Source organism: Nicotiana tabacum, chromosome 19, assembly GCF_000715075.1.
Source record: "Nicotiana tabacum cultivar K326 chromosome 19, ASM71507v2, whole genome shotgun sequence".
NCBI lineage: Eukaryota > Viridiplantae > Streptophyta > Magnoliopsida > Solanales > Solanaceae > Nicotiana > Nicotiana tabacum.
Genome location: NC_134098.1, coordinates 91,316,770 through 91,343,943, shown reverse-complemented (window position 1 = coordinate 91,343,943; position 27,174 = coordinate 91,316,770). Strand labels below are relative to the sequence as shown.

At 37.1% G+C, this 27,174-nt stretch overlaps 1 protein-coding gene and 1 long non-coding RNA gene across 2 annotated transcripts; both read right to left on the bottom strand.

The window, feature by feature from the left end:
* Positions 1-554: 554 nt before the first annotated feature.
* On the bottom strand, positions 555-4,782 carry LOC107777237 (uncharacterized). The gene is made up of 3 exons (XR_012703165.1): positions 4,619-4,782; positions 1,243-1,350; positions 555-1,122 (listed from the first exon to the last, which is right to left on the bottom strand). It is a non-coding gene; the product is annotated as an uncharacterized LOC107777237 (long non-coding RNA).
* A 10,845-nt stretch (positions 4,783-15,627) lies between these two features.
* LOC107811288 (endo-1,4-beta-xylanase 5-like) lies at positions 15,628-16,791 on the bottom strand. Its single transcript, XM_016636187.2, has 2 exons — positions 16,204-16,791; positions 15,628-16,010 (listed from the first exon to the last, which is right to left on the bottom strand). The coding sequence occupies exons 1-2, from the start codon at positions 16,789-16,791 to the stop codon at positions 15,654-15,656; spliced, it is 945 nt and encodes a 314-aa protein (XP_016491673.2). The 3' UTR covers positions 15,628-15,653.
* Between the last annotated feature and the right edge of the window lie 10,383 nt (positions 16,792-27,174).

Here is a 27,174-nt window from a genome sequence, read left to right as displayed (position 1 = left end):
CAGCGTTTAGCGACGGCCGCATTCCATCGCTAAATCAATATTTTCCGTCGCTATAGTTGTTTAGCAACAGATTCAAGTTTGTTCCTAAAATGCTCGTAGCTAGGCTTACAACGACGTAAAATACCAAACCGTCACAGAATTAGCGACGGATTAGCGACGACATATATCTGTAGCAAAGTTTAGCGAGGGAAATAACCATCGCTATATTGCTTGTTTCTGTCGCTATTTTGACGCCTTTCGTCACTGCAATACATAACAAAATTCATCGTTTGTTCTTATAGCGACAAAATCGTCTGTCGCTAGACGTGTTATAGCTAATTCTCCCTGATTTTTGCAACAAAAACCTTTTGTCGCCAATTCGTCGAAAGATTTAATTTTACGCGATAATTTTAGCTATGGAAAGTATCCGTTGCTAATTTCTTTTTAATATATTGCTATTTTTTAAAATTCTTTTTATTTATTATTTTAAATGTACTCTGTTCAAGCATATTACATAAAAGCTATTAAATACACTTAATAAAAAGTCACTGATATTAATATAAATTAACAATATATTCAACAAGGTCCAAAATATATAGCATAATGCATATAACAGTACTGTTAAGTACAAAAAATCCACAAGGACCAACAATAAAGTCCAAACAAAGTAGGCTAACTATGCAAGGCTGGAGAGTTACGGTCATCATCAGAACCCAATGCATAAACCTCATCAATGTTAGCAGCATGTTAGCAGCAGTAGAAGATGTAGGAACTGTAGGTGCCACATCTAATGGGTGGTTGGTAAGATCAGTATTTGCCTAATGCGAGGGTAAGGAAACTAATTCGCGTACCCGCTCAACGATTACAGGAACTATATCATCTGTCAGTGCAGGAATCAATCGCATCACTAACTCATCCAGATTTTCTGTCGGTGTTGATTGAGCATTTGGAGGTGTTGGTAATGATGTAGCATCAGATAGAAAAAGAGCCATGAAGATTTGGCCCGTAGTAGCATTTTGCTTGAGATCCAAGACCATATACTCTTCTTTTCTTTTCTCCTCCCCCGGCTTGATAATATGCTTTACATTGATCAATATGAGATTGAGTTTGTGTTTGTTGTTATAATATCTCCTGATATTTTTCCTGTAGAAGAGTTAATAATTAGTGAAATAAAAAGACTAAATAATATTGAGCATTCAATTTACAAAATGAAAAAAATATATGAAAGTAAAGTCAATAAAATTATTTAAAAAGTTATCTTACATGTACGATTCGGGATTTCTCAGCAACAAAAGATTTTCCATTATTACCATGTGTATGGACGTGCAAATGCAACTCACTTGGTGTTGGATCTCGACCCTTTTTAACAGCCTATACAAAAGTTATTCAATTAAGAAGATAGAGCAACAAAAGCAAATGCTCAAAACTGATATGCATACTGTTGAAACACCAAGAAAACCAACCCCTTTAAAACCCATAGCTCATGCTAGTCTACAGAGCTAGATTCTAATTTATCAGAATCAGATTGTGACTAGTTAGAGTAGTATTCTGATTTATTAGTTCAATTCTGCAGCTAGATTCAGAATATGAAGTAGATGTGGCTCAAGGAGAGTTCAAACTAGATTGCCTCAAGCACATTCCAGTAGAACAACATATTCAAAAAGGTAAAGATTCAAAAATAACAATACAGTATACCATCCCAGCACTTTCAGCAGTATACTGCTGAAAGAAAAAAGCTAGTAAGTATTACCTTTGAACCTCAATAAAGGGAACCTTAATGATCATTTCAGACAATACAAATCCAGAGAATAACATATTCAAAAAGGTAAAGATTATGTGAAGACTGAACAACATATTCACCTAGCATTTCATCCCATAGACTTATAAAAATAATAAGTTCCAATGTTGCATACTTACTATAAAGGGTAGCCTAGCACATGAAGCTAAACAAGTGTGAAACATTTGCCTGAAACTTATATATGGGCAGAAGCAAATTTCAGAATGTATAAAGAGGAAGAGTATAGGATTTTCATTTAAAAAATAGTAACATAAATGTTACTCGCCGTGACTACAGTAATCCCACTTCAGAAAGTCATATGCATCCCACTAATAATTTCATCCCAATTTTTTCTAACAATAACAAGCACCAAACAGTATACCATCCCAGCACTTTCAGCAGTACAACGTCAATCTAGTACTGAAGCACAAGTCCTATGCATCACACTAATACACTCTTTGCAGTCTTTAATACCATATGTATTATCTGGCTACTTATGGCCTAAGTTGTTCGTCCAAGCAAGTGCTAAGTTACAAATAACTTAATTACTAACTCTCAAGGACATGAAGCCTAAAAGAGAATGTAAGAAGGACAGCATGCAACTGGAGCACCAGTTTAAGCAAACCCAATACAGACTACTTTCTCCAACTCCAAAGGAACTTAGGCTACCTAAATCATGAATCATTATAATCCATAATGCAATCATCTCAACAGAATCCACGGTTTTGCAAGGAATCAAGTCACAATGCAATCATTCAACAATTTACAAAAATGTCAGTTAACAAGTTCCACAACAAGAAGATCATCCAAATTCTTAACCACCATAACCTGACAACACAAATGAAATGAAGTGTGCATTACTAACAAGAATGAATGCTCTAGCCACCAAGAAACTAGTACAAAATTATCAGCAAAAGTTTTCTACTACAGATTGGTGCAGGTGAGCTTATGTCATGAATTCTCAGGTGAGCCTTCACTACTCTATCTAACTTAATTACGGCTCAGTTTTAGAAAATGTAGAATGACTATGTTTTTATTAGATACTAATATTAAACAAGAGTTTACCATGGAAGTTTATGTAAAAGTGAAAAGGTGACAAAGTAAGAAATATAGTTTCTGCTTTTGGAAAGAAGTGCAAGTGAACTGGATAGATGAAAAAGAAAAAGAGAATATAGGTCAAGTAAGTAGACATGGACGGCGTAAAAAAGATCATAAGATATTATCATCCAAGAAAATAGATTAGCCTATAGCTAAGTCATCAAGAAAGGTGGCACTCTTGTAAACAGAAATCTCAACAGCTAGCAAGAAAGAAATCAACACCTAAAATCCCTTTATCCAACTGCTAACTATAATTTCGGCACACGTTGACAACCCAAATTTTTCGAAAAAAAATTCTCAAACAATAATTTCAAGCACAGTATATTAAAAACAGAACAAGAGACAATCCACAACTCATAACTTACCGAACTTAAATAAGATTTTCAGATTCAAATTAGTGCAAACTTAAATGAGATTTTGAAATATTTTATATCCACTTACAAGTCTCTTGCGATGCTCCCCAACACTGATAGAGCCACCTGTGTGAGTCCCAGTGGCAACTCCGCTCCCAACACAACGATTTTTTGCATTTATTTCTGACTTTTCAACACATTTAGGATCTTTCCAAAGTCTAAACCAACTTTTTCACACATTATTTGGAATAGTGTCTGGTTGCACCCCATTTGATTTTAGTTTGCTAACAAAATCACTATATCGTTTTGCTGCCCTACGCTCCCATGCTGGAAATTGATGTTCCAACGTCAAAAGAGCTCAAAAGCAGTTCTCCTAGGAAAGGGAAATACATTTTGAGGAGGGAAATCTAATAATAGTTGGTCTCATAAGGGCAAGACAGTCAAGTCAGAAATTTTATCCTTCTTAACTATCTCAAATTAAAAAAATAAATTTGTTCTTTAATAAGTTTGTAGTGAACTCAGGCATCCAGCACTATAGATTTGCAGAAATCATTGCTACATGGGAGAAGATTGTGAGGTCCTACATCCTAGTCAGATGTCAATATAGACCAAAGGAAGCACTAACAATCCAGAGAAGCTTGAACATTCTAGAGAACATGGTCCAAAAATTAGAGAGGAACTGTGGACCTCTAGTTCACAAATTTTGAGCTTGGAATAATCATGGAAACAATCAATTAACACTTTGGCTAGTTGACAAAATTCTAATAATTCTAACATGGTTTATTCTTGGAAATATTGAGAGTTATGGACTAAAAAGGCCATCAATTGGACCATTAACACTCAAGAATACACAAGGAAAAACCCTTGTACTTGACATTGGTGCACAAAATTTTTCCAGCGCAACAAATATTTCTAGCGCACAAAATTACAGGCAGACATGGTTATTTCTGCAGAATTTTAAGCTCAGTGAAAGCATATAAAATTACCAACATTTCTCTTTAATAAGAAAAACAGTGTACCGAGGGGAAAAAACAATAACAAAGAATAGAGAAAATCTGAAATAAAGATAGAGAAACTTTGAAAAGAAAACACCATAATAAAGAACAAGACAAGATGAAATCACAAAGAAGCTTATTTATCAAGGACATACAATCCCTAAAATCAACGCACGACTTCGAATTTCAGAATTCTGCAAACACACGACTTCAAATTTTAGATTTCCGCAGTAAAAAAAATGCAATTTCAAAGGTTTTCTTCTATTTTTCAGATAGGTAAGTAATAACCTCCTACCATGGTAAGATAAGTATAAAAAATCACTTTTTAACACAAGAAAAGTAACGAAATTGTCAAAGATTTGACACTTAATGTGAACACTTAATTTGTCAAGGATCAGAAGAAAGCTAGCCCATACCTCTGAGAACAAAACCCTTTTGCAAAAACGGAAAAACAGCCCGCCACCAGATTAAAAAAATGGTGACCTACGCTGCTGAGGTCTCAGCGTTTGTTGAGGACCGTCGAGGCGTCAACTGAAAAATATTAAGGACCAAGCATTTCTGCCTTCGAAGAAGAGGAAGAGAAGAAAGAGGAAGAAAAGACGGAAGAAATTGAGATGTTTGTGCCGTAATGGTTGGAATGTCTTTTACCTAGGGTAATTTCATTTTTGGGAGGGAAATTTAGCAACGAAATAGCGACGGACCGAAATTCTATTGTTAATAATAATTAATGAAATTTTATTTTAGGAAATTAGCAACGGAATATTTTATCGCACATAACTTTCGAATGCCTTGATAAGTAAAATGAATTCTGCGACGGATTTTTTGACGTTAAATTCGTCGCTAAGTTTTAATAATTTTTGTCGCCCAACTTTCGTCGCTACTTTTATAGGTAAAATAAAGGCACTAATATTTAGCGCCAATTTTAGCTATGAATATAAGTTTTTTTTGCTAATCCGCCACTATATTTGATACGAATTATCTTATAGCTTATTTGGCAACAAACTACAAATTTCGTCGCTAATTCATCGTTATTTAGCTACGGAATATCTCTTGTCGCGAAATTCCATCACTAAACGCTGCTTTTTTTGTAGTGAAGTGACAACAATAACAACAACAACAACAACAAAAACAACAACAACAACAACAACAACAACAACAACAACAACAACAACAACAACAATCTTAAATCCAGTGTCCGGTAGTCCCAGCTACCAAACTTTTCTCAGAACTACACTGGCCTGATTACTTTATAGCCAAGGATATGTAGGCAAACTCGGAAGCAAGGTTCGATCACGTTTTTCAAACAAAAATGCATTCATTGGAGTTACACACGAGCAAAATTAGCTATGGCATTCATTTTCTTTGCACAAAAACTCTTCGTGTTCTCGAACAAATAGGGGCAACTGTAAATATCAAATTTTAGCTCTTTATATTTCTCCTACATTACATTATTTTTAGGTTTATTGTGTGTGTTTATAGACTTTAGCATTAGAATATTAATTAATTAAGGAGTTTAAATGTTTGGATTAATGCCATTTTTCAGTTGAGTTATGCACAAATCAGACCCAATTGTTTAGCCGAATTCGGCCGACCCAGTCTAATTATTGGCTTGCCATGAATCAAATCAAAATGACATAGTTTCGTAATAAAACTACATCGTTTTACTAAATGAATCAAGATAAAATCTTACCCATCCATTCCATCTTGATCCAATGGCTCTCATTCACTATTTACCCAGGTATTTAAAGCCTCAAAAATATAAAAATTGCTCCCATTTTCACCCATATTTATTTTCTCCTTCCTCTCTCTTCTCTCTCTCTCTTCAATTGTTTGGTTTCTTATTTACTACTTCGAAGACTATTTGAGTACAAAATGCAAAAATCAATTATTTGATAAGAAAATATATACTTTTGGATAATTTTTGAACAAAAGTCTGTTTTTGAATAGTGAAGAGCAGATTTTGTTTGGAATACTCTCTTTTGGACAAGATTGAACTTGAAAGTCTTGCCTTTTGAATTTTAGAGCAGATCTTGTTGAAACATTTGTCCAAAAAAAAAGGAGACATATTTTTAATCATGAAATGTCTGTTTTTTTCCTAAAAACATACATCTTTAGAGTAGCAGGGAGATCTCTACTGACTGAAAAAAAAGGAGAGAATTTTGAGAGAAAAATTTCAGTAAAACTATCTTTAGTATGTGAAAATTGTGATCTTTGTGAGTGTCTCTTAGAGTGCAAAATCTTTGAGAAAAAATAGAAAGACTCTTGAGGCAATTTGTGCAGTATGAAATACCTCCCTATGCCCACATATGAATGTGTGTAAAAAGTCATGAATGACGTGATAATATACAGCATGAGGAAAAATGCATCTCTATGCCTTTATGTCATGTGTGCATGCCAATGCCATATATCTCAGAGATGAATCATGTGCTCACACTCTCAGAGTACTCAATCTCACTGTCTCACACTTTCCATTCATCATGCTCAACCACTCGGTACTGTATATGGCCCATACGGCCCAGGGAAATCCATCCCGAAACCTATACAACACTGACTATAAGTCATCCAGTACCGAGGAAAAAGGGCAATCTAACCCTGTGGAGAAATCCATCTCCAGATATCAAGTACTTCGGACAAATCCATCTTCAGGAAATCCATTCCTCTATAATATCATCCGCGCTCACTAGGTGTGTGTACAGACTCCGGAGGGATTCCTACAGCCCAAGCGCTATCATAATCTAGATCCAAGCATAAATCAATATAACATGCTGTAGCGTGCAACCCGATCCCATAACTGTCACTCGTAATCAGGCTCTCAGCCTCACTTAGTCATCAAACTCTCCAATCTCACTCACGGGCTCACAATGTCATAAAACTAGCCCGACAACAATGATATGATGTATCAATAAACGACAACTGAGACTGAGATATGATATGAATGCATGAATATGACTGAGTGCGAAATATCAATGAAATCGGTGAGATGACAGCAAGAAACGACCACTATGGGTCCTAACAATATCATCCTAAAGCCTAAACAGGTTATCTAGCATGATTGACAGCTCAGTTACTTAATCACATGGTGATAACATGGCCGATTTTGGGCTTTTGATTAAATATTCGACCTTTTTCGATTGGGATTGGTTCCTTTAGCATCGTTTGATGTATTTGAGTTATTTTTGGTTAGTTTCGAGCCCTTCGGAGGTCGGAACGTGCGGGATGGCATTTTTGGAGCATCGTTTGGCTTGCTCGGTATTGGAATTGGCTTGTTCAAGGTAAGTAACTCTTCTAAACTTAGTGCTGAGGGTATGAAACCCGAATTACGTGCTATGTGATTGAAGATGAGGTGATGCACATGCTAGGTGACGGGCGTGTGGGCGTGCACCCTGTGAATTGTGACTCTGTTGTTTTCATGGCATTGTTTAGTGGCCATATTTTGTTGATATCACACTAGTTTCAAGCATCTTTGTTGGTTTTCTGGGATGTCTTAACGTCATTTCTGCTGCTATTCTTGCTCATTCTACGACTGTATTTTTACAATTCTACGATCCGGATATTTTTTTACTTTGTATTGCAGATACTTTCAGAAGTAATAAAGATTTGAATTTAGTTTGGATTATTGGAACAAGAATATGTTCAATTTTATCTAAGAATAAATATTATGACTGTGATTAAGCCTAGAAACGTGGTAGAAGTCAGTTCTTTTACATGGGTAGTTGAAATCATTTTTTTGTATGTTAATGGAGGTTAGTTTTGAATGCTTTATATTTAAAATATTGAAAATTGATTAGTGCTGGATTTTTGGCCTGCCACTCTGATTTAGATCTTAATTAAGATAAAAGTGGCAGTTTAATAAAGTGGTTGTTTATGCAATCATAACTTGGTAGAAATGGCTATAGTAAAATTAGTTGGGTCAATAATCTGGCGTTCAGGTGGCTGTCTATGCAAACCCCAATTTCAAAGTATCCTGGGCCAAAACCTAAATTATTTTAGGCCAAACTACAACAAGTTAAGGGTTGGCCCAATGTTAAAGTTGTCCAAAATGGGCCAGCAGTGTAAATGCACAAAAATTGACCTAGCAACCCCAATAACAAAGAAAGTGGCCCAGTGCCATTTTAAACCCAATAAACAAAGCTGGTTCAAATTTCCAATTATCAGCTTTTCAAATAACTTTCAATTTGTCATATTTTCTTCTAAACTATGTAGCTTAATTATCTATGTAACTTAATAACCTTAGTAATTAATTTAAACGCTAAGCAATTAGTAGGTGCGTTTTAACCTTTTTACTCATAGATTCGCTTGCGTATTGTGATATTGAATATTCATTAAATAAACTCAATAATCATATACCGAATCTAATAGCTTTAATTAATTTCTAATTTAATCAATCCTTGGCTAACCGCATTTTCGCTTGCATAGCATGATAGTAATTTTGTATTAATTTTAAAACTTAATTTTCTCAAAGCACAATTCTAGTAACGTTTTTTCCAACAAAATAATAATAATATTAACGTGCTAATAATCCTTTGTCATGACTGCGGATTCGCTTGCGTAGCACTATTATGACAAAATTAATTAATTCGTCTCGAGCATGCATTCGCTTGTGCAGTGTCATTATGACATCTTATCATTCAAAAATTCTTCAGTTTTTTCAATAATCAAGTAATAAAAGCGGATAAGTAAAACATGAAAATCTTATAAATCATAGTTTGTCAAAAATTAATTCAGACCAAGTTTAAGTCAATAAAGCCACCGTGCTAGAACCACAGGGCTCGGGGAATGCCTTACACCTTCTCCCCGGTCAACAAAATTTCTTACCCGAACGTTGGTTTCACAGACCGATAAAATAGAGTCAAACCTTCCTTTGACTAGGAATTAAAATAAAAGGTGACTTGGAATACCAGAAAAAAAAATCAATTTCAAGTGACGACTCTTTAAATAAAATAATCCCTACTCAAGTTTGTCACTTTAATTGGAAAACTCTTTAACCTGTAATCCATAAAATACATATCTTTTCGAGGTAAAAGGGGGTGTGACACATATGCCACAAGAGACGTACCATAGGCTTGCCCGTAGTGTAATACTCTAATAATTGAGCTCATTCAGTCAAGGATCAAGTAGAACTTTATTTGGTTCTAATATAGGCTGCGGGATGGGTAGGATACATTTAGATATAATGCCTACACCTCCCTAAGAACTTTAATACATATAAATTAACAATTCAAACCCCACACCTATGTTGAACCAAACCCCAACCTTCATTCATAAGAGCACCAAGCTCCCAATTTCTTTAAGCACAGACAAAGCAAGATTTACCACTAGCAAGGAATAATTTTCTTTATAATATATACACACCAACATTTTTTTTTCTTTTTCTAGATTCTGATTTTGTCTTCTTATTTTTTCAATTCCCTACAAGTGGCTCTCACAATATTTTTTTTCAAATAGTGCACCTTTTTCCTTCTCTGTAGTTCCACTCAAAACCCCAACCATACATCCACTTAGATTTTAACAAGCTCATAAATATATTAAGTGCACAAGAGAGATAAAAAGTTCAAACATATAGTTAATTCAAACAAAGTGGATCAGGCTTGCAGTGTGGTTGCCAAAGAAATAGGATCACGAGATCAACGGGATTAACTAGGATACACAACAATTAGACGGGTCACAGACATATAATTGTCTCAACAAAGAAATGTCTATATCACTTCCTAGACTGAACAAGACTACTATTTCTCTTTGCAAACATACGGGGCAACTTCTAGATATCACTGAATTGCACAAAATTTCAACAAAAACTTCACTCATACATTGGCACATAACTCACTTAGGATTGGATCTATCCCGACTCTCTAGTCAAAACAGTTAAGCAAAGTTACAATCACAAAATTTAAGGTGCTTATTTAGGAGTCAAGAACTGATCCTAGGCGTCACAAATAAGGCACTCTTTTCTCAAGACACAACAAAGTCAAGGAAAGTCATCTACATTCAATACATAGCACAAGACTACACTACTCCTAATAAAAGAAAGAATAACTACACCCAGTTTAAGCAAAACCCTTGAAAAAAAAATGCGACATAAAGATAAACCAAGGAAAAATTATTACACTACCTACGGAAAAAAATAAAACAAACCAAAAGAAAATCTTTTTGTTCTTTTTCCTTAGACTTTAATCCCTCAAGAAACCCGTCGATGATATCCTTCGTCGGAAAAAATCGAAAACTTAAAAAAACAATTCAACTTTTCTATCTCTAACTCTTACAACTAACAAAAAGGAAAACTAATATACACACATACATATATACATACATACATACATACATACATACATACATACATACAAATATCTCCCACCCCACACTTTAAGTTGTGGCATGTCCCCATGGCACCTTATAAAAAATATAAGGTAAAAGAAACTTCCCTGATCATCTAGTCGGGTCTAAGTCGAAGTCGGACTCCATTCCTCGCGCCTGAACAAATGCACACATCCATATGGACAACTTCTTCTCGGCTTTTTTTGGGTACACCCCACACTTATCTTTCTCGCTCACCGCAGCCTTCTCTTTCGATCCCTTTATTTTCCACTCAACACTCACAGCTGGTTTGTCCTTTTGTGCCCCCTTTGCAACATCCATCTTAAAAGTCACAGTCTCCTCACCAACTCTAAGCATGAGTTTTCTCTCGTGTATATCTAATATAGCTCTACCATTTGATAAGAATGGTCTTCCTAGGATAAGAGATACCTCCTTGTTTTCATCACTATTCACCACTATAAAATCCACAAAAAAAAATAAACTTATCCACCCGAACTAACACATCTTCCACTATCCCCTCAGGTGTTATAGTCGTTTGGTCTACCAGCTGCAAAGATATGGGTGCAGACCTTATCTCTCCAATCTCCTTCTACAGTTTCCTATAGATATATAGAAGCATTAAATTAATTGAAGCGCCTGAATCACATAAGGATTTATCAAAATTAATAGTTCCTAAAGAGCAAGGTATAGTAAAACTTCCTGGATCTCCGCATTTTTATGGGAGATTATTTTGCAATATCGCGTTGCAATGCTCTGTAAGCTTGACCACTGAGGTCTCCCCTATTTTCTTCTTCTTCGTAAGGATCTATTTCAAGAATTTAGCATAAGCAGGCATCTGTGAGAGCACTTCCGTGAATGGTAAGTTTACATGAACCTATTTCAGCACATCCAGAAATCTCTCAAATTACTTGTCCAACTTTTCTCTACTTAGCTTTTGGGGAAAAGGTAGAGCATGCATATGCTTGCTCTCCTAAGGTTCCTCCCTTCTCGAGTTTACTCCCTTCTTCTTTTTCTTAGCTTCCATGTAGCATTTCTTCTTCTTATCAACATCACTTTTCAGTTACTCCCCACTTTCCTTTTCAAGTCTCATATCTTTCTGGGTTGGGTGAGATCTTTCAACACTTGCCCACTTCTCAACGTTACAACATTCACTATTTCTTTGGGATTTCTTTCTGTATCATTCGGGAGCATTCCTAGGACCCTCTCAAACATTAGAGTAGCTAGTTTCCCAATCTATCTTTCCAGGTTTCGAAACGATATGCCCAGTTCTTTGATAGATGCACCATAGGCGTCAAGCCTCTCATATGTCTTGATAATGAAAGCCTTCATTAGATCTTCCATGCTAGACTGATTAGATTGTGGAGGCCGATACTGCTGTCTCTGCTGATTTTGAAAACCCGGAGCTCCTTGTCCCTGGGGTCTAGAGTTACTTTGTTGTCATGAGTTCTAGCTATAATTTTGTGAGTTCCACGAAAAGCCTGGGTGTCTCTATCCCATGTGATTGAAATTATTACCACTCTGGTAGTTGACTATATCAAAACTTCCCACAGAATTTACCACTTCATCTGCAGCTGTGGCCTAACACTCATACGTTGGATGACTCATTCTACAGAAATCACAAACTGGTGATGGTTGACTCTGGATCTTGGCTAAGGTCAGTTTTCTTATCTTTTTGGCCATAGAGTCTAGTTGGGCTTGCACCGCTGTATTGGAATCTACTTGATGAACCCCAACTGATTTTCTTCTATAATTGCTCTCAGAAGGCCATTGGTTAGCATCTTTAGAGAGCTCATCAAGTATTGCCACAATCTCCTCAGGAGTCTTCTTCATAAAAGGACCTCCAACTGTAATGTTCAGAGTTCATTGTGAGGGAGGTGTTAGTCTATCCCAAAACTCTTGAAGATGCATCCACAATTCAATCTCATTATGCTGGCACTTCCTCACTATCTGGTTGAATCTTTCCTAAGCCTCGAAAACTATTTTGGTGTCCGTCTGGCAAAAGTTGTGAATTTCCCTTCTAAACTTCACTATTTTTGCAGCTGAGAAGTATTTGTCAAGAAACTTTCTAGTCATATCTTCCCATGTCCTGATCGACCCTGTTAGTAAGCTACAAAGCCAGTGCTTCACGTTATCCTTTAGTAAAAAGGGGAATGCCCTTAAGTAGACTACATACTTTAATACTCCATTGTATTGGGAATGTGTTCATGACTTTTTCAAAGTCCATTAAGTGAGTGTTAGGATCTTCGTTCACCTTTCCTCCTGAAAATGTAGTTATTTTGGATAGTTTGAAGCAAGCCTTGCTTCAACTCGAAGTTATCCGTTGCTACTGGTAGAGGTCTGACACTGGACAGTCCATGATTGTAGACCGGTCTGGCGTAATCACCTAATGCTCTACCAGGCCTGGGTACCGCATTCTCGAACGGATATTCAATCAAGGGTCGATTCAGATGGAACCTTCGACCCCCATCATCGTTGACGGTCTCATCAGCAGCTCTACGGGTTGCCTCGGCTACTATCCTTGTAGCTTCATCTCTCGGTTGTGCTGCTTTTCTTGCGCCAGATTTGCCTCATCTTCACCGTGATTAGTCATGTGTTCTTGGGTTGAAGGCTGCCCCATGAACTTTCTGGTGAGTTCTTTCTCTTTCCTCAACTTTTGCAGACTCTTTTCTACCTTTGGGTTGTACGAAATCAATTCCTTTGAAGAAGATCGAGTCATACACTAAAGGAGTCAATATGTTGCATGTACATGGAAGAGGAAACCCATGAAGAATAAAAAATAAAAATAAAATAAAATAAAATAAATTACTGAATTAGCACAAAAAATTATTTTGAACACTATTGATTGCCAATCTCCGGCAATGGTGCCAAATTTTGACGAGTGCAAAATACACTTAAATTATGCTCGCTAATCAAAAATATCATAGTATAATATCGTATCCACAAGAATTGGATTTAAACAATATTCTCTTAGCTTCTAGCTTGATTGCTATCCAGGTGGATCAACAGTTGAGATTTATATGATTCATAATTAAAATTAACTAAGAATCTAAAGCTATTGACTAGTGACTATCGAGACAAGGAATAAGCAAATAAGGTTATCAATGGGACAAGGTAGGGTTTTGATAGGATAGGTGCAAGATAATTATTCGGGATCTAACTTTAGATAGTTCACTTCTAATGTTCAAGTGAGTCTCTCGAATTCACTCACTTATTGGTTCAAACGTTCAACAGAAACTCCTCTCTCTATTAAACCTTAACCTCACGAGACGTACCAAATTAAGCACTATGAAGATATGTAAGAATGCGTAGTGGATTGGGCTTTAGAAAAATTTATTTCGATTATTCTCCTAACCAGGTTTAATCAATGATTCAACTAACCTCTTTCGAATACTTAGAACAATCTATGAACTCAACCAACAATATCATGCAAAGATATCACAAGTTTTGCCTCTCTCGATTATATGAACTAGTGAATATAGATGCAACAATTAAATTTTCAAAAATAATGCAATACATAAATCTAGAGTTATAATTTACAAACAATCATCAATACACTAAATCCATCAAACCCTAAAGGAAACTACTCCATAGACATGGAGAAATTCATCACAAATATAATTAAAGTATAGGAAAACATAGATTCGGTCCAAACTCGGGTCTTGAGTGAGGAATGAATAATGAAATCCTTGTGCTTGTGTTCTTCCAACTCATCCTTAGCTTCCTTAAGTCGAAAGTATGTCAAAAGTCCGCTCAAAAACGTATTTCTAGTGTATTGATGCCAAGCAGGAACGAACCCGGATGAAACTACCTTTCTTGAGTTGAAGTGGAAAAACCAAAAAACTTTTTACACTTCATGCATCGCACTATAGCATATTTTGCTCGGTTGTAAACTCTCTGAACTTAGCTTGTCTAACGAATTTTTGTACTAGTGCGACGCTTAATGCCACGCCTTATGCGACACACTAGTACTTTTTTTTTTGCTCTAGCCCTTGCTCTTTCTTCCAACTTTCGTATGCAACGCCTGTCCACGAGCCCCGGATGCGATACCGGTTTAATTCCTTGGGCTTTTACTCGGATTTAAAAGCTCCAAATTATCCGATTTAGCTCCAAAACATCTTCTTAACTCGGCATCATCTCCTACAAAGTATAAAACACACAATCAGTGGAAAACACTACCAATTAAAACTCTACAAGTAAAGTATAGTAAATTAGTGTGCAAAATGCGGCTAAAATACGTGTTCCTAGCCTACCATCAATTACCATATACCTATTTTACCTTCTAAATTATCAATGTTTGTCTTCTTTTTATTTTTATTTTAAAAAATTTTAATATTATAATTTTTTTTATTTTAATTTATATTATGCTTTTACTTATAGAATAAATAAATTTTATTTATAAATTAACAAGATAAAAATAGTATTTAAGCATGTATAATGTTGGAATAATAAAATGCTGAGAATAGTAAAAAAATTAATTAGAACAATTTGTTAGTAATGATATTTTTTATATTAATAATGAAAACTAAGATATATATGATCTACCAACGTAATATAAAAAAAAATTATTTAAATTAAAGATATTATTATAATATGCATTATATATTCTTGAAAATTATGCTCAACTATATTATTATTCCGATATTATGTATGCTAGAAAACTTTTTTATTTTAAAAATAAATTTATTTGTTCTTTAGGTAAGCCCATAATGTAGATTAAAAAGAGAAAAAAATCATAATGTTAAAAAAAGATAAAAGTTGATAATTTAGAGGGTAAAATAAGTATTTTACAATCAAAAGTTTGAGAAATCTGGTCGAGTGACATTCTGAGTGTTATAGGCATAATTAAGTAATTTTTCTGTTATAAACAAAAGAAAGATGACTTTACTAGATAACTTCGGATAATTGAGTAACCATTTAAATAATGGACTCTACTATATAACTTTCATTTTTAGTTAAGTAGTGTAGGGTTCAAATTGGGCTTTTTTCACCAAAAGCCCCCCTCTCATATTCACGGACTAGCTCCCCCCCCCCCCCCCCCCCCCCAAAAAAAAAAAAACCCCCCTAAAAAATTATCTCTTTAAACTTTATAGTGTTACCCTAATAATTAATTTTTATGAGTAATTAGCATAATAGATCCAGTCAAACAAAGATCGTGTAATGTGATTGTGAACTTTCCCCAGTTGGTTCCACCTTAACCAAATTCTGAGCCACAGAGGTATTATATGTTACTTGAGGATGGCTGATTTCAACTTCATATTCCCCATGAAAAAGTGAAGCTTCAAAGAAACCATTTTCATCGGTATTCCCCGAAAAATCCTGGTGATTCCATTCCTTAATAATTTTGTCTACAACATCTCCAGTAGGCAAATTCTTGAAATTATTATCAGTCAAACACATCCTGTAACATCCTTTAGGATTCCATGGTGCCCACATCATTATCCCTTTCACTCCTGGATGTGTATGTACCTCCCTTATTATCTCCTCCAAATATATTTCCTGTCCAAATTGAAGATCACCAACTCATGAATTAGAGGTTAATTTCACGTATTATTACTGAGATTTACCCACTGTGACAATAAATTTATAAAATTGTTACTAGGCACATTATCGTTCAGTTCCTAAATCCAAACCCTTTTTTATATTGTAATTGTTTTTTTCCCTTTCAAACTCAATAACTAAGGAAGATTACCTGGTTGGTGGTATTTGCAACATCTAACTCGGTGATCCAAATTGGCAATCCAGCTGAAGCCAGAATATCAAGAGAAGATCTTATATAAGGCAAATTTGGGGTGACAAAATGTCCCTGGAGTCCAATGCCTAAAGGGCCATTGTAACCATGGGATCGAAGCTCTTTAATCTTTTCTAGGTACTTAGCTGGAGTTGAAGTTCCATCAAATCCATGTTCAAGCGTATTGAATTCATTCAAGAATGGAATTGCCTTGCTATCAATTTCATTAGCCTTTTTGTAGTAAACATCAGACGCATTCTTCCCTAGCATCTGCTCTAAGAACGAGAAGTGGACATTTTCATTCACAACATCCCAATGAATAAGTTGGCCTAAATATCTATTCATCACTGAATTTATCCTTCTTGATGCAGCTGCGGATAACTGTGCTGGTGAAAGATAGCGCACCCACGAGGGCATATTCTGAGGATTATCCCAAAAGACATTGTGGCCGCGGACTTTAATGTTATATTTTTGGACAAGACTAAGCATAGCATCAGCTACGTTGTAGTCTAGTTGGCCGGGGATTTTCTCGTTGGCGTACCATTTCATTTCGTTTTCGAAAACTGTGTACATGAATCTTGAAGTAAACCAATCTTGGTAGGCTTTGTTGTTTAGGATGTGTTGGCTTATTGCATTGCCAAACGGGAAATTGTTCTTCTGTTGTGCCAAGGAGACAGTTGCGTTTGGTAAAGGTTGGCCTTGAGAATCCACTGCTTGGATTTTCACTTTAGCTTTGCGTACCTGCGGCATTTTCTAGTTATTTTTTAGAATTTAGCTTCCATCTCAAAACACTAATTAAATGATGAAAACAATGATATATTCATGTATATTGACCAAATCCGAGTTAGAATCACTTACCCCGATATTTTCTTCTTGAAAATCTCTCAAAAATTGCCTCTCCCCAAGCTCCAATTTGTCAAAAATAGAAAATGGGACGAAGTCCCCTTTTTATCACTAAAAGTTTCTATCCAAGCGTTGCCCTCGATTTCCTGCCCTAGATTTCCTGCCCCCGATTTCCTGCCTCGATTTCCAACCTAATTCCAGCAGAAAATTTTCCAGTAGCTATTTAAGTCCAAATTTTGATCCGTTAACCATCCGAAACTCACCCGAGGCCCTCGGGACCTCAACCAAATATACCAACAAGTCCTAAAACATCATACGAACTTAGTTGAAACCTCAAATCACATAAAATAATACTAAAACCACGAATCATACCCCAATTCAAGCTTAAGGAACTTAAGAATTTCTAACTTCTATATTCGATGTCGAAACCTATCAAATCAATTTTTAGAACTTTATTCCGACCCCGATATCAAAAAGTCAACTCCTCGGTCAAACTTTTCAAAAATTCAACTTTCATCATTTGAAGCCAAATTCCACTACGGACTTCCAAATAATTTTCCGGACACTCTCCTAAGTCCAAAATCACCATACAATGAGCTAGACGATGCTTTGGCTACTTTAGCCTCGATGCTCCCTTACCCGGGAAACACTCATATAGATCCACTAGAAATGTCTGATATATACCCATTGTTGAACTTTCACGCATGATTTTCTTAGATCGAGATGACGAAGGATACCATTGCTCGCTATTCCAAATAAATGTCACCCTTTTGTTACCCCTTTTAAGCTGTATTTGTCTTCCTGGTTTTCCACTTTTTTGGAACATGTGCACTTACAAAAGCAAAAAACGAGAAATAAAAGAAAAGTCAAACAACAAATTTTCTGAGTCATTGAACTACGTCCGACCTGATTCCGAAAGGATACGTAGGCAGCTTTACCCTGGGTTCGGTCCCATCACAACAAAAAATCCATATTCCCAATACTCCAAAACTAGGGTAGAAGTTTGTTTTATCTTACGGTTTTTTTCTGTAGAAACGATTCCAAAAGTTATTATTCAGTTCAAGGTTATTTTCGCCTTTTCCTGTTAAGAACTTCTTATCGATCTTTGAGAATACTTGAAGTCCCTATGCTAGGGGCATTGGGTAACCTTCCGCATGTCGTATCTTAGTTAAAAAAAAAAAGATAAGAAGAAATGAGAGAGTCTTATCAATAAAAACCCATATGGGCACTGTAAGGCGACAGTGAGCAGAGAAATGAGAGTCTTATTGGTGAAAACCAGATGGGCATCATAAGGAGCGTGTCCGAAAAATTATTTGAAAGTCCGTAGTCGAATTTGGCTTGAAATGGTGAAAGTTAAATTTTTGGGAAGTTTGACCAAGCAGTTGACTTTTTGATATCTGGGTCGGAATCCAGTTCTGAAAATTTTCATAGCTCTGTTATGTCATTTATGACTTGTGTGCAAAATTTGAGGTCAATCGGACTTGATTTGATAGGTTTCGGCATCGAATGTAGAAGTTGGAAATTCTTAAGTTCCTTAAGCTTGAATGAGGGTATGATTCGTGGTTTTAACATTGTTTTATGTGATATGGGGTTTCAACTAAGTTCGTATGATATTTTAGGACTTGTTGGTATATTTTGTTGAGGTCCCGAGGGTCTCGGGTGAGTTTCGGATGGTTAACGGATCAAATTTTGGACTTAAACAGCTACTGGAAATTTTTCTGCTGGAAATATACTGGAAATCAAGGTTGGAAATCGAGTTTGGAAATAGGCTGGAAATCGAGGTTGGAAATTGAGGGCAGTGCCTGGACATAAACTTTAAGTTATAAAAAGGGGACTTAGTCCCATTTTCTATTTTTGACAAATTGGGGCTTTAGGAGAGGCGATGTTTGAGAGATTTTAAAGAAAAAACATCGGGGTAAGTGATTGTAACTCAGATTTGGTCCATATACACAAATATATCATTATTTTCATCATTTAATTAGTGTTTTGAGATGGAAACTTGGGGAAGATTGTAGATATTTCATAAAACGATTTTTTGAGATTTCGATGTCGATTTGGAGTTAGATTTGAGTAAAACTAGTATTGTTGGACTCGTAATTGAATGGGTTATCGGATTTTGTGAGTTTCGCCAGATTCTGAGATGTGGTCCCCACAGGCGATTTTTTGGTTAAATTTTGGATTTTGTTAGAAAAATTATATTTTCTTATGGAATTTATTCCTATAATTGGTATTGATTGAATTGAATTAATTATGATTAGATTCGAGCCGATCGGAGCCAAAAAATCAAGAAAAAGGCATATTACTCGACTGATTGTGCGTGGTTCCAGGTACGTGACATGTCTAACCTTGTGTGGGAGAAATTTCCCTTAGGATTGGTATTGATATAAAAATATTGATGTGTTGAAAGTCATATACATGAGGTGACAAGTGTGTACACAGGCTAAATGTGGAAGATTATATTTTTAAATTGTATATAGCACTGTTGTATATTGATTAAATTATTTTATTCTGTTATATTCAGCATCCTTTATATATTTTTGTATCTTAAATTTGCCTGACATGTTCCTGCTAAGTGTGTTACCTGTTTAGTTGAAACTCTGTTAATTTTGTTCTATGCATTATTTGAAGGATGAATTTCTTAAATTTAAATATTATTAAAAATGAAGTATTTTACATTTAAAATTTTATATTTAGACAAGGTGTTAAATTTGTGAAATATTATTTTTGCTGAATATTTTGTGAGATTTTTGTACTCATTGTGATTGAGCCATGAGCTCTTTATTGTAGAAAATTATTGTTGTTGATTTATTTTGGCATGAGCCGTGATCTCTTTATTGTGGACAAATATTGTTGTTGTTGATTTATTTTGGCATGAGTCGTGAGCTCCTTATTGTGGAAAAATATTATTGTTGATTTATTTTGGCATGAGCCGTGAGCTCTTTATTGTGAAAAAATATTGTTGTTGTTGATTTATTTCGGTATGAGCCGTGAGCTCCTTATTGTGAAAAATATTATTGTTGTTGATTTATTTTGATAAGTTGAAATATTTGGGCACTTGAGGTGCAAATTGTGATACTGATACGCATGCGGTGGTATAAGGTCTGGGTGTTGAAACGCATGCAGTGAGATAAGGGTGGCTTGATACGCGTGGCTAGTAGGGGAACTACTAGAATACATGCAGTGTGATAAGGATGGCTAAAACGTAGGATGCTATTTTGGGAAAAATATTTTCTTTAAATTTTAATGTGAAGGCTCCCGCGGTGATATAAGAAAATGATATTTTGTGAATTTATTTATGATTTGAGACTACAAGGCGGTACCTCGGGAGTGCCCTTGTTGATATTTCTTTATGGCTGCATTGCCTTTGGTTATTTTTGGTGTTTTCTTAAAGTTATAAATTTCTGTTTTTCTTCTGCGAGGTGTTAATTGCCCTTATTCTGTGTAGTTAAATTGTGATATACTACTTACTTGATTTATCCCCATTGTCATTATTGTTAAACTTTTCTCCCTGTCTTTTATTATTCCAGTAGGGCCTGACCTGACCTTGTCACTACTCTACCGAGGTTAGGCTTGGCACTTACTGGGCACCGCTGTGGTGTACTCATACTACGCTTCTGCACATCTTTTTGTGTAGATACAGGTACATCTTATCAGACCAGGCATCAGTGAATTAGCCATACGAGGAGACTTCGAAGTATATCTGCTAGCATCTGCAGACTCCGGAGTCCCATTCTATCTTATTATGTTGTCTTTTTTATTTTCTTTAGACTCTGATGTATAGAGACATTGAGAATAAATTCTTAGAAGCTTGTGACTTATTTCTACCGGGTTTTGGGAGTTGAAATTGTTAAATTTGCAGTTCTTATTTATTCGACCGTTGAGGATTAAATTTCAATTTATATTCTGTTATTCCGCATTGATAGGCTTACCTAGTCTTAGAAACAAAGTGCCATCACGACATCCTACGAAGGGAATTTGAGGTCGTGACAAGTTGGTATCAGAGCTCTAGGTTCATAGGTGTTATGAGTCACAAGAATGTTTAGTAGAGTCTCGAGGATCGGTACGAAGACGTCTGTAGTTATCTTCAGGAGGCTATGTAACTGTTGGGAAAATGTTCACTTCTTTGATTCCTTATCGTGCGAATTTGTTGACTTAGAAGTTCTAAACCATTGTCTTTCTATTCTCTCATATATGGTGAGGACACGCACAACTGGATCCGATAATTAGACACTCGCGCCCCCTGTTGGAGCCGCAAGAGGCTGGGGCCGGGGCAGAGGCCGGGCTAGAGACCGAGGAAGACCACGTGGTGCAACCAGAGCACCCGCACGAGCTGCTGCAGAGGAACCACCAGTAGATCTAGTTGGAGAACAGGCACCTGAGATGCCTGTTACTACTCCTGCACTTCAGGAGACTCTTGCCTAGTTTTTGAGCATGTTTGGCACTCTAGCTCAGGCACGGTTAATTCCACTTGCACCTGCCACATCTCAGGTCGGCGGAGAAGCACAGACTCCCGCTGCCCGTACCCCAGAGCCACGGGCCCAAGTTGACCATGCCCTAGAGGTTATACCAGTACATCCAGTTATCCCAGTTCAGCCCGAGGCTAGGGCAGTAGTTTCAGAGGGGGAGCAACTCAGGCTTGAGAGGTACAAAAAGTACCACCCTCCCATTTTCAATGGTTTAGCTTCATAGGATGCTCAAGGTTTTTTTGAGGAATGTCACTGTATTCTCCGTACTATGGGTATTGTGGATTCTAGTGGGGTTTCTTTCACGTCTTTCTAGCTTAGAGGAGCGGCCTACCAGTGTTGGCGGGCATATGAGATACACATCACATACCAACAGGTGGTGTCAATTGCTAGGTTATTGGAGGGTATGCAGACTCGGGAGAGAGAAGAGAGGGAAGCTAAGAGACCTCGAGATTCTAGCACATATAATAGTTCTCGTTCCCCAGCTGTAGCCCGTCATGGTAGAGGTTATGTGAGTCGTCCTATTCATTCAGCCCTTCTAGCTTCCAGCGGTATTCCGGCTACTCCTAGACCTTAGGTTCCATATTATGCACCGCAGTGTCTACTATACCTCCTGTACGGAGTGCTTTCAGCGGTCAGTCCAGTTGACCAGGCCTGAGCCAGTCTCAGCAGCCACGTCCTCCAAGGGCTTGTTTTGAGTATGGTGACACTCGTCATATAATGAGGGATTGCCCCAGACTTTGGAGGGGTGCACCTATACAGATTTCTTAGGCCTATTCCACAGGGCCCTAAGGCTTCTCTGGCCATGATCACTGCACCAGTTGCTAATCCACCTGCACAGCCAGCTAGAGTTGGAAGTCGGATAGGTAGAGGTCGCCCTATAGGGGGAGGCCAGGCTAGATATTATGCCTTTCCTTCTAGGACGGAGGCAGTTGCATCCGATTCTGTTATCACAAGTATTGTTTCGGTCTGTCATAAAGATGCATCAGTCTTATTTGATCCAGGCTCCACTTACTCTTATGTGTCATCTTATTTTGCCCCGTATTTGGGCGTATCCCATGATTCTTTGAGTTAATTTATTTATGTATCTACACCCGTGGGTGAATCTATTATTGTTGACTGCATGTATCGGCCGTGTTTGATTGTTATCAGTGATTTTGAGACTAGAGCTGATTTATTATTGCTAAGTATGGTGGATTTCGATATTATTTTGGGCATGGACTGGTTATCACCCTATAACTCTATCCTTGATTGTCACACCAAGACGGTGATGTTGGTTATGCTAGGTCAACCATGGCTAGAGTGGAGAGGTACCTTGGATCATGTTCCTAGCATGGTTATTTTATTTCTTAAGGCTCAACGAATGGTTGAGAAGGGGTGCGATGCATATCTAGCCTATGTGAGAGATGTTAGTGTTGATACTTCTATCGTGGAGTCAGTTCCTGTAGTAACGGATTTTCCTGATGTATTTCCAGCGGATCTTCCAGATATGACACCCAACAAGGATATTTACTTTGGCATTGATTTGTTACCGAGCACTCAGCCAATTTCTATTCCACCATATCGTATGGCCCCAGCAGAATTGAAGGAATTAAAGGAGCAGTTATAGGAGCTGCTTGATAAAGGTTTTGTTCGGCCTAGTGTATTGCCTTGGGGTGCTCCTGTCTTATTTGTGAAGAAGAAGGATGGCTGTATGCGGATGTGTATTGATTACCGCCAGCTGGACTAGGTTACAGTGAAGAACATGTATCCATTGCTACGTATTGATGACCTATTTGATCAGCTTCAGGGTGCTAGAGTGTTCTCTAAGATCGACTTGTGTTCAAGCTATCATCAGTTGAAGATTCGGGAACCAGATATCCCGAAGATTACTTTCAGGACTCGGTATGGTCATTACGAGTTCCTGGTGATGTCTTTTGGGTTGACCAATGCCCCAGTAGCATTTATGCACTTAATGAATAGTGTATTTCAGCCCTATCTTGATTCTTTCATCATTGTGTTTATTGACGACATTCTGGTGTATTCCCAAAATCGAGAGGATCATGAACAACACGTGAGGACTGTGCTTCAGACTTTGAGAGAAAAGAAGTTGTATGCAAAATTTTCAAAGTGTGAATTCTGGCTTGGTTCAGTAGGATTTTTGGGTCATGTGGTAATGAACAAGGGGATCCAAGTAGATCCGAAGAAAATTGAAGCAGTGGAGAGTTGGCCCAGACCGTCATTAGCTACTGAGATCTGGAGTTTTCTTGGCTTGGCTGGCTACTATCGCCGATTTGTAGATGGTTTCTCTTCTATTGCTGCACCTATGACCAAATTGACCCAGAAGGGTGTTCCGTTCAGGTGGACCGAGGAATGTGAGGAGAGCTTTCAAAAGCTCAAGACAGCTTTGACTATAGCCCTAGTATTGGTATTGCCTACAGGTTCAGGGTCTTATACTGTGTATTGTGATGCGTCGCGCATTGGTTTCGGCACAGTGTTGATGCAAGACGGTAGGGTGATTGCCTATGCATCCAGACAGTTAAAGGTACATGAGAAGAATTATCCGGTCCACGACCTTGAGTTAGTAGCTATTATTCATGCCTTGAAGATTTGGCTGTATTATTTGTACGATGTCCATTGTGAGGTTTATAACGAGCACCGGAGTCTACAACATCTGTTTAAATAGAAGGATTTTAATTTGTGGCAGCGGAGGTGGTTGGAGTTGCTTAAGGATTATGATATCACCATTCTCTATCATCCCAGAAAGGCCAATGTGGTGAACGATGCCTTCAGTCGTAAGGCGGAGAGTTTGGGCAGCTTAGCATACTTACCGGTAGTAGAGAGGCCTTTAGCCTTGGATGTTCAGGCCTTGGCCAAACAGTTTGTTAGATTGGATGTTTCCGAGCTGAGCTGAGTTTTGGCTTGTGTGGTTTCTTAGTCTTCTCTGTATGATCGTATCAGGGAGCTTCAGTATGATGACCCTCATCTGCTTGTCCTTAAGGACACAGTTCAGCATAGTGATGCCAAAGAAGTCACTATTAGAGATGACGATGTATTACGGATGCATGGCAGGCTATGTGTGCCTAATGTAGATGGTTTGCATGAGTTGATTCTGCAGGAGGCTCATAGTTCGCGGTACTCCATCCAGGTGCCACGAAGATGTATTAGGACTTGAGACAACACTATTGGTGGAGGTGGATGAAAAATGACATAGTGGAATATTTAGCTCGGTGCCTAAATTGTCAGCAGGTAAAATATGAGCATTAGAGACAGGGTGGATTACTTCAGAAGTTAGAGATTCTAGATTGGAAATGGGAGTGGTTCACTGTGAATTTCGTTGTTGGGCTCCCACAGACTCAGAGGAAGTTCAATGTAGTTTGGGTGATTGTGGATAGATTGACCAGGTCAGCTCATTTCATTCCTGTGGTTACTACTTACTCTTCGGAGCATGTAATGACCCAACCGGTTATTTTGACTTTTAGAACCCCGTTCCCTAAAATAAAACTTTATATATGTGCTTTTAATGATTTATGACTTGCATGGATGGTTGGTTCGGGATTTGGAAGTGTTTGGGTTGAAATCGGAACACTTGGTTCCTTAAGTTGGCCTTAAAATGCTAAGTTTGACTTCGGTCAACATTTTGAAAAAACGACCCCAGAATAGAATTTTGACGATTCCAACACCTCCGTATGGTAATTTGGGACTTAGTAACGTGTTCGGAATTTTATTTGAAAGTCCGTAGTTAAATTAGGCTTGAAATGGCTAAAATAGGAATTTAAGTTTGGAAGTTTGATCGGGGAGTTGACTTTTTGATATCGGAGTCGGAATCCAGTTCTGAAAATTTTCATAGCTCTGTTATGTGATTTATGACTTGTGTGCAAAATTTAAGGTCAATCGGACTTGATTTGATAGGTTTCGACATCGAATGTAGAAATTAGAAATTTTAAGTTTCATTAAGCTTGAATTGGAGCATAATTCATGGTTTTAGCGTCGTTTAATGTGATTTGAGGTTTCAAATAAGTTTGTATGATGTTTTAAGACTTGTTGGTATATTTGGTTGAGGTCCCGCGGGCCTCGGGTGAGTTTCGAATGGTTAACGGATCAAAAGTTGGAATTAAAACAGCTGCTGCAATGTTTCCTTTCTGCTGGAAATTCTGGGCTGTGATCGAGCCCAAGATCGAGGCCCAAGATCGAGACACAATATCGAGGCCATGATCGAGGGTCATGATCGAAGGCAGGGCTCAAGGGTTATGATCGAAGGCCCATGCTCGAGAGCCATGATCGAAGACAAAGGCTCGAGGGCCATGATCGAAGCCACGATTGAGGCCGAGGATCGAGGCCATGATCGAGGCCGAGAATCGAGGACATGATCGAAGACCCAGGATCGAGGGCCATGATCGAACCACGATCGAGGCCTAGGATCGAGGTCATGATAGAGGGCTGCCTGGGCAGAATTATAAAGGGGGGCATTCGTCCCATTCGCCATTTTTAACAAATTGGAGCTTGAGCAGAGGCAATTTTTGATAGATTTTCAAGGAAAAGATATTGGGGTAAGTGATTCTAACTCAGATTTGGTCAATATATACGAATATATCATTGTTTTCACCATTTAATTAGTGTTTTGAGATTGAAATTTGGGAAATTTTTATAAATCTCATAGAAACGAATATTTGAGATTTCGGTATCGATTCAGAGTTGGATTTGAGTGAAACTTGTATGTTTGGACTCGTAATTGAATGGGTTGTCGGATTTCGTAACTTTCGCCGGATTCTGAGATGTGGGCCCCACGAACAAATTTTTAATTAATTTCAGAATATTTATTGAAAATATAGTATTTTCTTATGAAATTGATACTATAATTTGTGGTGACTGTATCGAATTATTTTTGGTTAGATTCGAGCCATTCGGAGTTGGATAATCGAGGAAAGGGTCTGCTAGTAGATTAAATTAGAGCAAGACGAGGTAAGTCTCTTGTCTAATCTTGTGAGGGGGAAATTACCCCATAGGTAATTAAAATAATAATTGTTGCTAATTGTGGGGGCTACGAACGCATGAGGTGACGAGAGTCCGTGCGTAGCTACTATTAATGCTAAAGTCCGGGTAGTTTAGGACTCAAAGCATGAATTACTTGTGTAAATTATATTCTTTGTTTAATTAATATTATTTGATATATATATATATATATATATATATATATATATATATATATATATATATATATATATATATATATATATATATATATATATATATATATATATATATATATATATATATATATATATATATATATATATATATAAAGGATGGAAATTTTATATACTTGATTTTCCGTTTAAATTAATTAATTGTTAAGAGAAATTATTCTTCCTCCCGAATTTATCTTATAATAAATATACTCTCCTTCCGGAGGTACATAAGAAAATGTCCTCCTTTCTTATGGAGAGGGCCGAACGCCTCGGCAGGATAGATGCATCTATGGATTGCGCCGCATGTCCCTCGGCAATGTACACGATACTCTAGATCGGATCGTACGACCTCGATAGAAATCGTTCCTAACAATAATAATTATACGATACTTTGATAGCTATTGCAACTTGTAAATCTAATTGATCAATTGAAATTTTATTGGAATTGAAGAAATTTA

Coding starts and splice junctions, on each gene's coding strand:
- LOC107811288 (XM_016636187.2), bottom strand. CDS start 16,791: ATGAAATGGTACGCCAACGAGAAAATCCCCGGCCAACTAGACTACAAC. Junction 16,011..16,203: donor TTGCAAATACCACCAACCAG/GTAATCTTCCTT, acceptor CAATTTGGACAG/GAAATATATTTGGAGGAGAT.